The sequence below is a fragment of the Carcharhinus amblyrhynchos genome, chromosome 2, assembly GCF_965287045.1.
Source record: "Carcharhinus amblyrhynchos chromosome 2, sCarAmb.v2.hapA, whole genome shotgun sequence".
NCBI classification, from domain to species: domain Eukaryota; kingdom Metazoa; phylum Chordata; class Chondrichthyes; order Carcharhiniformes; family Carcharhinidae; genus Carcharhinus; species Carcharhinus amblyrhynchos.
Genome location: NC_137325.1, coordinates 141,579,131 through 141,593,998, shown reverse-complemented (window position 1 = coordinate 141,593,998; position 14,868 = coordinate 141,579,131). Strand labels below are relative to the sequence as shown.

The 14,868-nt window shown below is 48.4% G+C and overlaps 1 protein-coding gene across 1 annotated transcript in view; it reads left to right on the top strand.

Moving 5' to 3' along the window:
- Window positions 1–424: 424 nt before the first annotated feature.
- LOC145359915 (vasoactive intestinal polypeptide receptor-like) overlaps window positions 425–14,868 on the top strand; it is a 64,303-nt gene continuing 49,859 nt past the window's right edge. The window contains 3 exon segments of the mRNA XM_080214781.1: window positions 425–551; window positions 8,032–8,132; window positions 13,626–13,723. Of these exon segments, the coding sequence (XP_080070907.1) occupies window positions 425–551; window positions 8,032–8,132; window positions 13,626–13,723 (326 nt within the window).

The following is a 14,868-nucleotide window of genomic DNA, read 5'->3' as shown; positions in this document are numbered from 1 at the left end:
TGGCACAGTGGTTAGCACTGCTGCCTCATAGCGCCAGGTACACGGGTTCGATTCCTGGCTTGGGTCACTGTCTGTGCAGAGTCGGCATGTTCTCCCCGTGTCTGCGTGGGTTTCCTCTGGGTGCTCCGGTTTCCTCCAGGGCGTTAAGTTGATCTTTCTGTACACCCTCGCTATGACTGTAACACTACATTCTGCACTCTCTCCTTTCCTTCTCTATGAACGGTATAGCAGTTAAAAAAACAATACTTTTCATTGTATGTTAATACATGTGACAATAATAAATGGGATCAAATCAGCCAGCTTTTCCACCGGGAACACACGGATTATATCCTGGAGAACAGATCCCAGAGTTTAACATCTTGACAGCCAATGTTTAGGCTGGCGTATTTCGAAGTTAAAGAATTGGTGTCTGATTATTTTAAGAATGGATGTTTCATTTGCAGGGTGCCAAACCACGTGGGACAACCTCAACTGCTGGCCTGCTACCCGGGTTGGGGAGACTGTGGTGTTGCCATGTCCGTTGTTGCCAACCATATTCCTGGACACCAAAGGTAGGTTTGTGACTCTCACTGTCTTTGGCAGCCCTCACGCAAACTCACACCGCTGCTGGTCAGCATTGGATTTACAAAGAACAGGACAGCACAGGAACAGGCCCTTCGGCCCTCCAAGCCTGTCCCAATCATGTTGTCCTATCTAGACCTGGTTCTCTCTATTCCCCGTCTGTTCGTATGTCTATCCGGATAAGTCTGAAAAGTTGCTAATGTGTCTGGGATGGATAGGATAGAGGTGGAGAGACTCTTCCCGCTCAAAAAAGACAGTAGGACTAGGGGGCACAGCCTCAAGATAAAGGGGGGGCGGTTTAGAACGGAGTTGGGGAGGAACTTCTTCACTCAAAGGGTGGTGAATCTCTGGAATTCTCTGCCCGTTGAAGTGGTGGAGGCTGCCTCGCTAAATATTTTTAAGACGCGGGTTGATGGGTTTTTGATAAGAGAGGGGATTAAGGGTTATGGGGAGAGGGCGGGAAAGTGGAACTGAGCCACGACAGATCAGCCATGATCTTATTGAATGGCGGGGCAGGCTCGAAGGGCTAGATGGCCTACTCCTGCTCCTATTTCTTATGTTATGTTCTTATGTTTCAACTACCTCACTTGGCAGCGTATTCCAGGCCCCCACCACCCTCTGTGTAAAAAAAAAACTTCCTCCGCACATCACCACTGAACATAAGAACATAAGAAATAGGAGCAGGAGTAGGCCATCTAGCCCTTCGAGCCTGCCCCGCCATTCAATAAGATCATGGCTGATCTGTCGTGGCTCAGTTCCACATTCCCGCCCTCTCCCCATAACCCTTAATCCCCTCTCTTATCAAGAACCCATCAACCCGCTTCTTAAAAATATTTAGCGAGGCAGCCTCCACCACTTCAACGGGCAGAGAATTCCAGAGATTCACCACCCTTTGAGTGAAGAAGTTCCTCCTCAACTCCGTCCTAAACCGCCCCCCCTTTATCTTGAGGCTGTGCCCCCTAGTCCTAAACCTTTGCCCCCTTGGAATTGTCATTTCTGCCCTGGGAAAAATCTTCCAACTGTTCACCTTATCCATACCTCTCATAATTTTATAAACTCTTATCAGTTCGCTCCTCAGCCTCAGTTTTTCCAGAGAGAACAATCCCAGTTTATTCAACCTCTCCTCATAGCTAATACCCGCCATACCAGGCAACATTTAGAAGTATGAGGGACAATCTCATTGCGGTCTACAAGATTAGGAAGGAGTTTGATCAGGTGGCAGCTGAAAGATTGTTTCCTCTGGTTGGGGAGTCTAAAACTGAGGGAGCACGGTCTCAGGATAAGGGGCCAATCACTTAGGGACAGCACGGTGGCACAGTGGTCAGCACTGCTACCTCACAGCGCCAGGGACCCGGGTTCAATTCCCGGCTTGGGTCACTGTCTGTGTGGAGTCTGCACATTCTCCCCGTGTGTGCGTGGGTTTCCTTGGGGGTCTCTGGTTTCCTCCCACACTCCAGAGATGTGCAGGTTATATGGTTTGGCCATGCTAAATTGGCCCTGAGTGTGAGGGGGAGCAGCTAGGGTAAATGCATGGGGTTGTGGGGATAGGGCCTGGATGGGATTGTGGTCGGTACAGACTCGATGGGCCAAATGGCCTCCTTCAGCACTGTAGGGATTCTGTGATTTCGCATGAGGAGAGATCGGATAAGTTCGGATTGTTCTCACTGGAGGCTGAGGGGAGACCTGATAGAGGTCTACAGAATGATGAGACAGGGTGGATAGTCAGAGGCTTTTCCCCAGGGTGGGAATGTCAATTACACGGGGGGGCACAGGTTCAAGGTGAGAGGGGGAAAGTTTAAGGGAATGACTAGGGAAATTGTTTTTAGACAGATGGTGGTGGGTGCCTGGAACGCGCTGCCAGAGGAGGTGGTAGAAAGCAGGCACATTAGCAACATTCAAGGCGCATCTTGGGAGAGAAATGAACAGGAGGCGAACAGAGGGATAGAAACTGCACATTGGCCCAGGTTTGGTGGGCCAAAGGATCTGTTCCTGCGCTATATTCTTTATCCCTTGACTGAGATGAGGAGAAACCTCTGCACTCAGAGGGCTGTGAATCTTCGGAATTCCCTCTCCCAGATGGTTGTGAGTTCTCGGGCGTTGAATATCACCACAGTGGTTAGCACTGCTGCTTCACAGCGCCAGGGACCTGGGTTCGTTTCCCACCTTGGGTCACTTGTCTGTGCATTCTCCCCGTGTCTGCGTGGGTTTCCTCCGAGTGCTCCGGTTTCCTCCCAGAGTCCAAAGATGTGCGGTTAGATGGATTGGCCGTGCTAAATTGTCCCTTCGTGTCAGGGGCACTCACTAAGGTAAATACATGGGGTTGTGAGCTTAAGGCCTGGCTGGGATTGTGGTCGGTGCAGACTCAATGGGCTGAATGGCATTCTCTGCACTGTAGGGATTCTATGATTTTACGATTCTATATTTCAGGCTGTGAGATTGATAGATTTTTTTGGTCTCTCAGGGAATTAAATGATATGGGGAGTGGGTGGGAAAATGGGGGTGAAGCCCAAGATCAGTTATGATTGTACTGAATGGTGGAGTAGGCTCGATGGGCTGAGTGGTCGACCCCTGCCTTTCTAAAATAAGGAGGAACAGATTTAGGACTGAGTTGAGGAGGAACTTCTTCACACAAAGGGTAGTGAATCTGTGGAATTCCCTGCCCAGTTGAGGCTACCTCATTGAATGTTTTTAAGGCAAGGATAGATAGATTTTTGAACAGTGAAGGAATTAAGGGTTATGGTGAGCGGGTGGGTAAGTAGAGCTGAGTCCACAAAGAGATCAGCCATGATCTTATTGAATGGCGGGGCAGGCTCGAGGGGCCAGATGGCCGACTCCTGCTCCTAGTTCTTATGTTCTCAAAAGGTGACTGAGTGCATTTAACTACCTCTCATAGAGCTCCTTTCCTGTAAAGTACCTCTCCCATTATAGAATTACCCAAACACAAGCTACCATCCAGTCTCCCCAGGCCCTCTTGACACATTTTGACTGCTGCCCTGGTTCACCAATGTTTCGAACACGTCAGGATCCATCTCTACGTAAAGAAATGTCTTCCAAATTGAACCTTAAATTTGGAATGAGTGGGAAATTTGGATCCTCCTGTTCTCATTTCACTGGGAAAGAGCCAATCACTCTCACCCTCATCATTAATTCTTTAGTTTGATTTTCTCAGCTGTTCAAAGAGAAAAATGGATTCTGTGCCTGTGATTTTTCAACATGGCTGCCCAGACACAAGACTGATTTTGTCAATGGGTTTTACGTCATAGAACCCACTCTCTAACAGTCAGCTGATTCACAACATAAGAACATAAGAAGTAGGAGCAGGAGTCGGCCATCTAGCCCTTCAAGCCTGCCCCGCCATTCAGTAAGATCATGGCTGATCTGTCGTGGCTCAGTTCCGCATTCCCGCTGTCTCCCCACAACCCTTAATCCCCTCTCTTATCAAAAACCCATCAACCCGCGTCTTAAAAATATTGAGCGAGGCAGCCTCCACCACTTCAACGGGCAGAGAATTCCAGAGATTCACCACCCTTTGAGTGAAGAAGTTCCTCCTCAACTCCGTTCTAAACCGCCCCCCCCTTTATCTTGAGGCTGTGCCCCCTAGTCCTACTGTCCTTTCTGAGCGGGAAGAGTCTCTCCACCTCTATCCTATCCATCCCATTCATCATCTTATATGTCTCAATGAGATCTCCCCTCATTCTTCTAAACTCTAACGAGTACAAGCCTAGTTTATTCAGCCTCTCCTCATAGCTCAACCCCCTCAACTCCGGTATCAGCCTAGTAAACCTCCTCTGCACTCCCTCCAAGGCCAAAATATCCTCTGATCCACATTGGGACACCGTGTTGACATTTTACCTGTCGTTCCAGTAACGTGGTCATCACAGGCTAGATCAGCGTCTATTACCCACCCCTAATGTCCCCTCGAGAAGGTGGTGGCGAGCTGCCTTCTTGAACCACTGCTGTCCATGTGGTGTAGGTACACTGCAGTGCTGTTAGGGAGGGAGTTCCAAGATTTCCCAGATCCAAGTTCCAGCGCCAGTGAAGGAACGGCGATACGTTTCCAAGTCAGGATGGTTAGTGACTTGGAGGGGAACTTCCAAGCGGTGGTGTTCCTAGGTATCTGCTGCTCTTGTCCATCTAGGACACAGGGGTCGAGAGTTTGGAAGGTGCTGTCAGAGGAACTTTGGTGAGTTGTTTCTGTGCATCTTGTAGATGGTACACACTGCTGCCATTGTGCATCGAGTGTGGAGGGAGTGAATGTTGAAGGTGTTGGACGGGGGTGCCAGTGAAGCGGGCTGCTTTGTCCTGGATGGTGTTGAGCTTCTTGAGTGTTGTTAGAACTGCACCCATCCAGGCAAGTTTAAAGTTTATTTATTAGTGTCACAAGTAGGCTTGCATTAACACTACAATGAAGTTACTGTGAAAATCCCCTAGCCACCACATTCTGGTGCCTGTTCGGGTACACCGAGGGAGAATTTAGCATGGCCAATGCACCTAACCAGCTGTGGGAGTAACCTGGAGCACCCGGAGGAAACCCACATGCACACAGGGAGAATGTGCAAACTCCGCACAGACAGTGACCCAAGCCGGGAATCGAACCCGGGTCCCTGCCGACATGAAGCAGCAGTGCTAACCACTGTGCCACAGTGCCACCCCAGTGGAGAGTATTCCATCACACTCTTGTTTTATGCATTGTGGATGGTTACCCTACAGACTGCAAGACTGTCAGATACTGTTACTCCCAACATGGAGACTCTGAAGAAATGATTATTGATAATTATTTCTCCGTTCAAATAATCCGAAGGAGAGAGCCCCAAACTTTACAGGAGTCCGTATCAAGTGAGGTACACTGGAATCAGAATGTTTTGAGATTGATGTCTCGAGGCTACGAGTGCAGACAGCTGAGAAGGTTTTTAGTTATGTAGGTTACAACTCGAACACAATGGCTTTTCACAACAACGAGACAAGGACAAGACCCGGAACATTCTGGAGCGTTCTGACAGAAAGGCCTCTGAAGAAGCTCAGAAACGGCTGAAGATGGGAGAGGAGGATCGAAGGGCAATGATCCCGGACTTACGGGAATATTGGGCAAGTGGGAACAAGAGAAGCTGGAGGACCAGGAGGCGGAAATCGTGGACGAAGAGAATTTATTCTTCTCAAGTGACCACAGCGCCCGGGAAATGCAGCAGCTTGATTACAAGAAGAACCTGGCGTTAACCGATGGCACTGGGTTGTTGTTGTACATGTGCGTTCCTCACGAGAGTTGCCGCAGTGTTAGCCACGGATCAGCTGCTGAGTCAGAGCGGGAATGATTTAAGTCCTGCTCTCATGGTGGCACAGTGGGTTAGCATTGTTGCCTCACAGCGCCAGGGACCCGGGTTCGATTCCCGGCCTCGGGTCACTGTCTGTGTGGAGTCTGCACGTTCTCCCCGTGTCTGCGTGGGTTTCTCCACCCCCCCCCCCCCACAGTCCAAAGATGTGCGGGTTAGGTTGGTTAAGCCATGCAAATTGCCCCTTAGTGTCAGGGAGGTTAGGAGGGTCAATGAAGGTTACAGAATCAGGGCCTGGGTAGGATTGTGGTCGGTGCAGGCTCGATGGGCTGAATGGCCTCCATCTGCACTGTAGGGATTCTATGATTCTGAGTCTTAAGCGCAAAGATTTAGGCTGATGCTCCTGGCACAGTGCTGAGGGAGTGCAGCACTGTCAGAATGCCCTAGTTCAGGAGAGACATTAAACCGATGCCCCATCTGGTGACTCAGGTAGATGGAAAGGATCCCATTTACCGCTATTTTGTAGGAAGACATTGGATGAAGCTCCGAAGGAAAAGCGATGGGGATTTTTATTCAATTACCAGGGAGTAAAGGGGGAGCTTATATTTCCTTGTTCCTTCACCATGACAACACCTCACCTCAGAGTGAACTTGCCAACCAGTAAGCACTCTTTTTCACCTTTCGTGAGAAGAATGATTGAAATTTGGTATTTTGATTTATTATTATCACACGTACAGGGATGCAGTGTTAAGCATTGTTGTTTCTTGTGCGCTATACAGACAAAGCATACTGTTCATAGAGTATGTAGGGGAAAAGGGTGCAATATATTTACCGGGAAGGGGGTCGGGGGGGTACTATTGCAAAGGTCTGTTGACCTTAGGTGGGATTTTCCAGGCTTGGGGCCAGCGCAGCTGGAAAACTGTACCTGTAGTGTTGCAGCTACAGTAGGGTGTTGAGAAAGATCAGCTTAATGAGAGGTTGGACCATTCAAAAGTCTAACCCCAGCAGGGAAGAAGCTGTCCTTGAGTCAGTTGGTACATGTCCTCAGGATTTTGCATCTTTTTCCCATTGGAAGAAGGTGGAAGAGAGCAAGTCCAGGGTGCGTGGGGTCCTTAATTATCATAGAAGCCTACAGTGCAGAAAGAGGCCATTTGGCCCATCAACTCTGCACTGACCACAATCCCCCTCAGGCCCTATCCCCATGCATTTACCCTGCTAGTCCCCCTGACACTAAGGGGCAATTTATCGCGGCCAATCAACTTGACCTGACCTTTGGACTGTTGGAGGAAACTGGAGTACCTGGAGGAAACCCACGCAGGCATGCGGAGAACATGCAAACTTTGCATAGACAGTGACCCAAGGCGGGAATCGAACCCAGTTCCCTGGCACTGTGAGGCAGTAGTACTAACCACTGTGCTGCTGTGGCTGCTTTTCCAAGGCAGTGGGATGGGTAGACACAATCAGTGGATGGGAGGCTGGTTTGTGTGATGGATTGGGCTACATTCACAATCCTTTGTGGTCTCTTGCGGCCTTGGGCAGAGCAGGAGCCCATACCAAGCTGTGATACAACCAGAAAGAATGCTTTCTATGGTGCATCTGTAAAAGTTAGTGAGAGTTGTAGCTGACATTCTTGTGTTTGTCCTGATGAGTGTAAAATTAAAAGCTTCAGCAACATGTCTCTCTTTTTGACAATACAACTGTCTGTTTTCCTTTATAAAATGTTGAGAGGAATAGATAGGGTGGATTCTCGAAGGCTATTTCCCAGGGCTGAAATGGTCGCTACGAGAGGACACAGGTTTAAGGTGCTGGGGAGCAGGTACAGAGGAGATGTCAGGGGTAAGTTTTTCACTCAGAGGGTGGTGAGTGAGTGGAATCGGCTGCCGTCGGTGGTGGTGGAGGCGAACTCGCTGGGGTCTTTTAAAAGACTTCTGGGTGAGTGCATGGGATTTAATGGGATTGGGGGTTATAGATAGTTCTATGGCCTGGTAGGTATGGATATGATCGGCGCAACTCGTGGGCCGAAGGGCCTGTTTGTGCTGTAGTGTTCTATGTTTACCACTCTGATCAAACTATTTGTCTTATTGTTGTACTGTGAAGTATCTTGGGACATTTTTTTTCATGTTGAAGGGTTTGTATAACTGCAGATTACTGTGACGTAATTCAGTCCAGAGTTACAAATAAACACAAAATGTTTGCCTTCCAGCCAACGTCAGTCGGAAGTGTACAAGTCAAGGCTGGGCTAATCTCTCCCTCCCCTACGTTCTGGCCTGTGGCTACAACAACAGCACAGCATCCAGTCACGAGGTTTGTCATCTTCCTGTTACTGTTCTTCAGGTTAAAGTCCAACAAGTGTTGCGGGACTTCTTACTGTGCTTACCCCAGTCCAATGCCGGCATCTCCACATCGTGTCTGTTCTTCAGCACATGTTCCCATCAGCCCCAGTGGGTGGCGCACGCGGTCATTCAAAATGGCTGCCTGTGAGTGCCGATCTCCCCCGGCAACAGCCAATGGGGGAAGTGTCAGTGGGCCCGGATTTTCCCTCCATTCGGTGAATAACCTGACTTTCAAAAATGCGAACCTGGCAACGGCCTTCATTTCTGGAAAGGAAAAGCAAAGCCTTGTGTTACTTTGCTTAGGCCTCACTTGGAGAATTTTGGGCACAGTTTTAGGCACCATATTGCGAGAAGGATAGAGAGACACCAGCAAAGGTTCAAAACAGAAACACAAGGGTGATTTTTAAAGGTTCATTGACAAGATGTGGGTGACGCTGCCTCAGCCAGCATTTATTGCCCATCCCTAATTGCCCCTTTTATTTGGTTTGATTTATTATTGTCGCATATATTAACATACAATGAAAAGTATTGTTTTCTGCGTGCTGTACAGATGAAGAATACCGTTCATAGAGAAAGAAAGGAGAGGGCACAGAATGTAGTGTTACAGTCATAGCTAGGGTGCAGAGAAAGATCAACTTAATGCGAGGTAGGTCCATTCAAAAGTCTGACAGCAGCAGGGAAGAAGCTGTTCTTGAGTCGGTTGGTACGTGACCTCAGACTTTTGTATCCTTTTCCTGACAGAAGAAGGTGGAATAGAGAATGTCCGGGGTGCGTGGGGTCCTTAATTATGCTGCGGGAAGTGTGGACAGAGTCAATGGATGGAAGACTGGTTTGAGTGATGGATTGGGCTACATTCATGACTCTTTGTAGTTCCTTGTGGTCTTGGGCAGAGCAGGAACCCATACCAAGCTGTGATACAACCAGAAAGAATGCTTTCTATGGTGTATCTGTAAAAGTTTGTGAGAGTCATAGCTGACATGCCAAATTTCCTTAGTCTTCCGAGAAAGTAGAGGTGTTGGTGGGCTTACTTAACTATAGTGTCATCATGGGGGGACCGGGACAGGTTGTTGGTGATCTGGACACCTAAAAACTTGAAGTTCTCGATCCCTTCTACTTCATCCCCATTGATGTAGACAGGGGTACGTTCTCCACTACCCCTTCCTGAAGTCAACCCAGGTGTACAAGATTATGAGGGACATGGATAGAGTGGATAGGGAGCAGTTGTTCCCCTATGTTGAAGTGTCAATCACAAGGGGACATAGGTTCAAGGTAAGGGGCGGGAGGTTTAGGGGGGATGTGAGGAAAAACCTTTTTACCCAGAGGGTGGAGAGGGTGTGGAGTATGCTGCCTGGGAGGGTGATGGAGGTGGGATGATGCCTCACATCCTTGAAAAGGTACCTGGATGAGCACTTGACACATCATAACAAGGCCTTAGGCCAAGTGCTCGCCAACGGGATTAGATATTTAGGGAGTTCAGGTGTTTCTGTTGTGCCGGTGCAGACCTGATGGGCTGAAGGGCCTCGTCCGCATTTACAATCCTGTGATTCTATGAATGTCCACTTCAGTTTAGAAGAATAAGAGGTGATCTACTGAAAATATAACATCCTGAGGGGATTTGACAGGGCAGATGCATGGAGGATGTGTTTCCTCTTGTGGGAGAGACGCAGTTTAAAAATACGAGGTCTCCCTTTTAAGACAGAGATGAGGAAAAATCTTTTCTCCCAAAAGGTTGCTGGTGCGTGGAATTCTCTTCAGGGGGTATTGGCGACTGGGTCTCTCAATTTATTAATAAGAGCGTAGGAATTAGGAGCGAGGGTTGGAATTCAGCCCTTTTGAGCCTGTTCTATCACCCTAACCCGATCATGGCTGCTCTCCATCTCATCCTAACTCCCCTTCCCTGCCTTTTCCCCATGGCCCTTTCTCCCAACATTTGACCAAATATCTATCTATCGCTTTCTTGAATCAATCAGGGAAAAGTTAGGGTGGCACGGTGTTTGGCAATACCGCCTCACAGCTCCACGGGACCTGGGTTCGATACCTGCCCCGTAACATGCTTCTTTTTCAGCTAACAGTCTAATTCCCTTTTCAATGCCTCAAAATAAAGAATAATAATTTTTTTAAAAAATCCTGAGGGCTGATTCAGCGCGCACCAGCCGGGAGAGAAGGCGTGGAAAACCCGGGCCTACTCTGAACGGCGAAAGCCTCACCTCAAAGGCCAAAAGATTCTTCACAGGCAAAACAATAATAAAACAAAACCCAGCCAGCTGAGTTTTTAAGTAACGCTCGTCAAACGATTTACTGCCATGTCAAGCTTTTCCCAAGTTGCCTGGCAGGAAGCACTTACGCACAACTCTATGGAGTTTATATGTTTATGGATTAGCCAGCCAGACACACCTTCGAACAACCACACAGGCAATTCCTGCTGATCCCTGTCACGGAGAGAGTCCGGAATGTTCTCACCGCAAACTGACAGCTGTTCAGAGGGAACGTACATTACTCTTCCTTTGTGTTCAACTGACAGCAGCGAGAGGCAATCTCGATCCGAACCGTTTCGACAGCAATTGTCACCATTATACATAACAACGCTCATTATTAAACTGGAAGAGATTGACTAGGACGCCAGCGGGGCTTGATGGCTTGAGATATAAGGAGAGGCTGGATAGACTGGGACTTCTTTTCTCTGCAGGCTGAGGGGTGATCTTATAGAGGTCTACAAAATACTGAGGGGCACGGATCAGCTCGATAGTCAATATCTTTTCCCAAAGGTAGGGGAACCTGAAACTAGAGGGCACAGGTTTAAGGTGAGAGGGGAGAGATAGAAAATTGTCCAGAGGGGCAATTTTTCCACACACAGGGTGCTGAGTGTCTGGAACAAGCTGCCAGAGGTAGTAGTAAAAGCGGGTACAATTTTGTCTTTTAAAAGCCTTTGGACAGTTACGTGGGTATCTTGGGTATAGAGGGATATGGGCCAAACTGGGCAATTATGACTAGCTTCGTGGTTTGAAAAAAAAGAGCAGAATGGACAAGTTAGGCCTAACTCTATGACTCTAACACCTTCCGTTCAATGGTGAGGTCAACTTACATATGAGTGTGCATTGGGATTGCCAACTTTGGTTGCCATTTTCCTGGCGGTTTCATCACGTGACCTGCCATCTCCCACCCTCCTGTTCCAGCGTTTATTGCCCATCCCTCATTGTCCTCCAGCTGAGTGACCTGCTGGGCCATTTCAGAGGGCAGTTAAGAGTCAACCACGTGCCAGAACTTCAAGAGAGTCAGAGGTAAATGTAGTGGCCATCGCTAAGGAGAAGGTGCTGTGGAAGCTGGGAGGTCTGAAGATGGATAAATCACCTGGACCGGATGGACTACATCCCAGGGTTAGAACATAGAAAAACTACAGCACAAACAGGCCCTTCGGCCCACAGGTTGCGCCAATCATATCCCTCCCTACTAGGCCTACCTATAACACTCAATCCTGTTAAATCCCATGTACTCATCCAGAAGTCTCTTAAAAGACCCCAGCGAGTTCGTCTCTACCACCACCGACAGCAGCGGATTCCACTCACCCACCACCCTCTTACTCCTGACATCTCCTCTGTACCTACTGCCCCGCATCTTAAACCTGTGTCTTCTTGTGGCAGCCATTTCAGCCCTGGGAAAAAGCCTCCGAGAATCCACCCGATCAATACCTCTCAACATCTAATAGAGGTTCTAAAAGGGATAGCTGAGAAGATTGTGGAGGCGTCTTACAGCAATCACTGACGGCAGGGAGGGTCCCAGAGGACTGGAAAGTAGCTAATGTTTAAGAAAGGAGGGAGGCAGAAGATGGGAAACTATAGGCCAGTTAGCCTGACCTTGGCCATGGGTAATGTCTTGGAGTCCATTATTAAGAATGAAATTTCAGAACACTTGGAAATGCGTGGTGAAATAGAGCTGAGTCAGCATGGCTTCATCAAAAGGAGGCCATATCTGACAAATCTTTGAGGAGATAATGAAGTTAGACAAAGGAAAGCCAGTGAATGTGATTTAATTGGATTTCCAAAAAGCCTTTGACACGGTGCCTTACAGGAGGCTGTGAAATAAGCTAAGGGTTAATGGTGTTAGAGGCAAGATACTGGCATGGATAGAGGATTGGCCGACTGGCAGAGAATGGGGATAAAAGGGGTCTTTCTCAGGATGGCAGACACTGACTGGTGCTGGGACCACAGATTTTCACAAATGTATAATAATGATCTGGAAGAAGGAACTGAAGGTTAAATTTGCTGATGATACAAAGCTACGTAGAGGGACAGGTAGTATTGAGGAAGCGGGGGGGGCTGCAGAAGGACTCGGACAGGTTGGGAGAGCGGGCAAAGAAGTGGCAGATGGAATACAATGTGGAAAAGAGTGAGCTTATGCACTCTGGAAGGCAGAACAGAGGCACAGACTATTTTCTATGTGGGGAAAGGACGTCCGAAGCACAAAGGGACTTGGGAGTCCTGGTTCAGGCAAGGTACTGGGTAGATAGAGTGGATAGAATTCACTTGCCCTTGGCAGAGGGGTCAGTAATCAAGCAGAGGGGTGGGTGGGGGGGGTTACTCAAATAAAACCACAGGCACAAACCCTCGACGCTCTCAAAGTATCTAGAGATGGGCTTGAAGTACCTCAAGAGCTCGGGTTTGAAAAGCGGGATTAGAACAAAGAAAATTACAGCACAGGAACAGGCCCTTCGGCCCCTCCAAGCCTGCACCCACCATGTTGCCCGACTGAACTAAAACCCCCTACCCTTCCGGGGACCATATCCCTCTATTCCCATCCTATCCATGTATTTGTCCAAATCCACCCCCCTTAAAAGTCACTATCGCATCCGCTTCCACTACCTCCCCTGGCAACGAGTTCCAGGCACCCACCGCCCTCTGGGTAAAAAAAAACTGGATGACTCTTTTTTATTTGGCCATTACAGATACGGTGGCCCAGATTTTTTTTTTTAATTCATGGTATGTGGGTATTGTTGGCAGGGCCAGCATCTGTTGCCCACCCCTAATTGCCCTCAAATAGGGCGTCTTGCTCAGCTATTTCAGAGGGCAGTTGAGACGCAACCACATTGCAGTGGCTCTGGAGTCACATGTAGGCCAGACCGGGTCAGGACGGCAGATTTCCCTCCCTAAAAGGACATTAGTGAACCAGATGGGTCTTTTCAACAATGGTTTCACGGTCATCAGTAGATTCTTAATTTCAGATTTTTTTTATTCAATTCAAATTTCACCATCTGCCGTGGTGGGATTCGAACCGGAGTCTCCGGAGAGCTAGCCCAGTGACAATACCTCAAGACCACCATCTCCAGTGAACGTTTTCTGTGTCCAAGCCTAACTCGGTTGCTGTTGTGTCAAGCATGTCCCGGAATGGTGGCGTGGGAAGCAGACTGTTCCCATGTGTCGGCAGAATGGAAGACAATATGACTGAGTGAATCCTTGTTTCTCCCCCTCAGAGAGAATTCTACGGAGCAGTGAAGACCAGTTACACCATCGGCTACAGCTTGTCTCTCTTCTCCCTGACGGCTGCTATGATCATCCTTTGTATTTTCAGGTAAGAAAGTTTTTGGTGGCCCTCCTTTCCGATATTACAACAGTGATCAGTGCTGCGTGCATTCTGGGGACATCCTGAGGCTGTCAAAGGTGCTATACAAATGCACACCTTTTTGTTTTATTCCTTCATGGGACATGGGTGTCGCTGGCTGGGCCAGCATTTATTGTCCATCCCTAGTTGCCCCTTGAGAAGGTGGTGGTGAGCTGCCTTCTTGAATCGATGCAGTCCATGTGGTGTAGGTACACCCACAGTGCTGTTAGGGAGGGAATTCCAGGATTTTGACCCAGCGACCGTGAAGGAACGATGATATATTTCCAAGTCAGGATGATGAGTGACTTGGAGAGGAATCTCCAGGTGGTGATGTTCCCTGGTATCTGCTGCCCTTGTCTCTCTGGACGACAGTGGCTGTCAGTTTGGAAGGTGCTGTTAAATTTCGGGCGGTGACACAGTGGTCAGCAGTGCTGCCTCACAGCTCCAGGGACCTGGGTTCGATTCCCGGCTCGGATCACTGTCTGTGCAGAGTTTGCACATTCTCCCCGTGTCTGCGTGGGTTTCCTCTGGGTGCTCCTGTTTCCTCACACAGTCTGAAAGGTGTGCTGGTTAGGTGGATTGGCCGTGCTAAATTGCCCTCAGTGTACCCGAACAGGCGCCGGACCGTGGCAACTAGGAGATTTTCACCGTAACTTCATTGCAATGTTAATGTAAGCATGACTTGTGACCAATAAATAAACTTTACTTTTTTAATTTCCTCCCCAATCTCTGGCAGAGGTTTCCATTGAGAGGGGCACATAGAGATTTACAGGAAACAGGCCCTTCGGCCTAACTTGTCCATGCCTCCCAGTTTTACCAGTTTTGCCAGCTAGTCCCAGTTGCCCGCTGGCATCAAGCTCAGTTTTGAAACCAGTGTGAAACTGACTGTTCCTTTTCCAACAGAACAAATTAAAATTCCATTTAATGATCGGGAACTCACTTAGTTGACAAATCAGGTGTCAGGATTCATTGTGTGATAAGGAGATAGGCCGCAGAGCAAGTCAGAGTCTCCTTCACTCCTGGCCATGTTTTATTTGTGGGCACAGTAAAAAGTCTGACAACACCAGGTTTTAGTCCAACCTATTTATTTGATAATATTCTCACTAGCTTTCGAG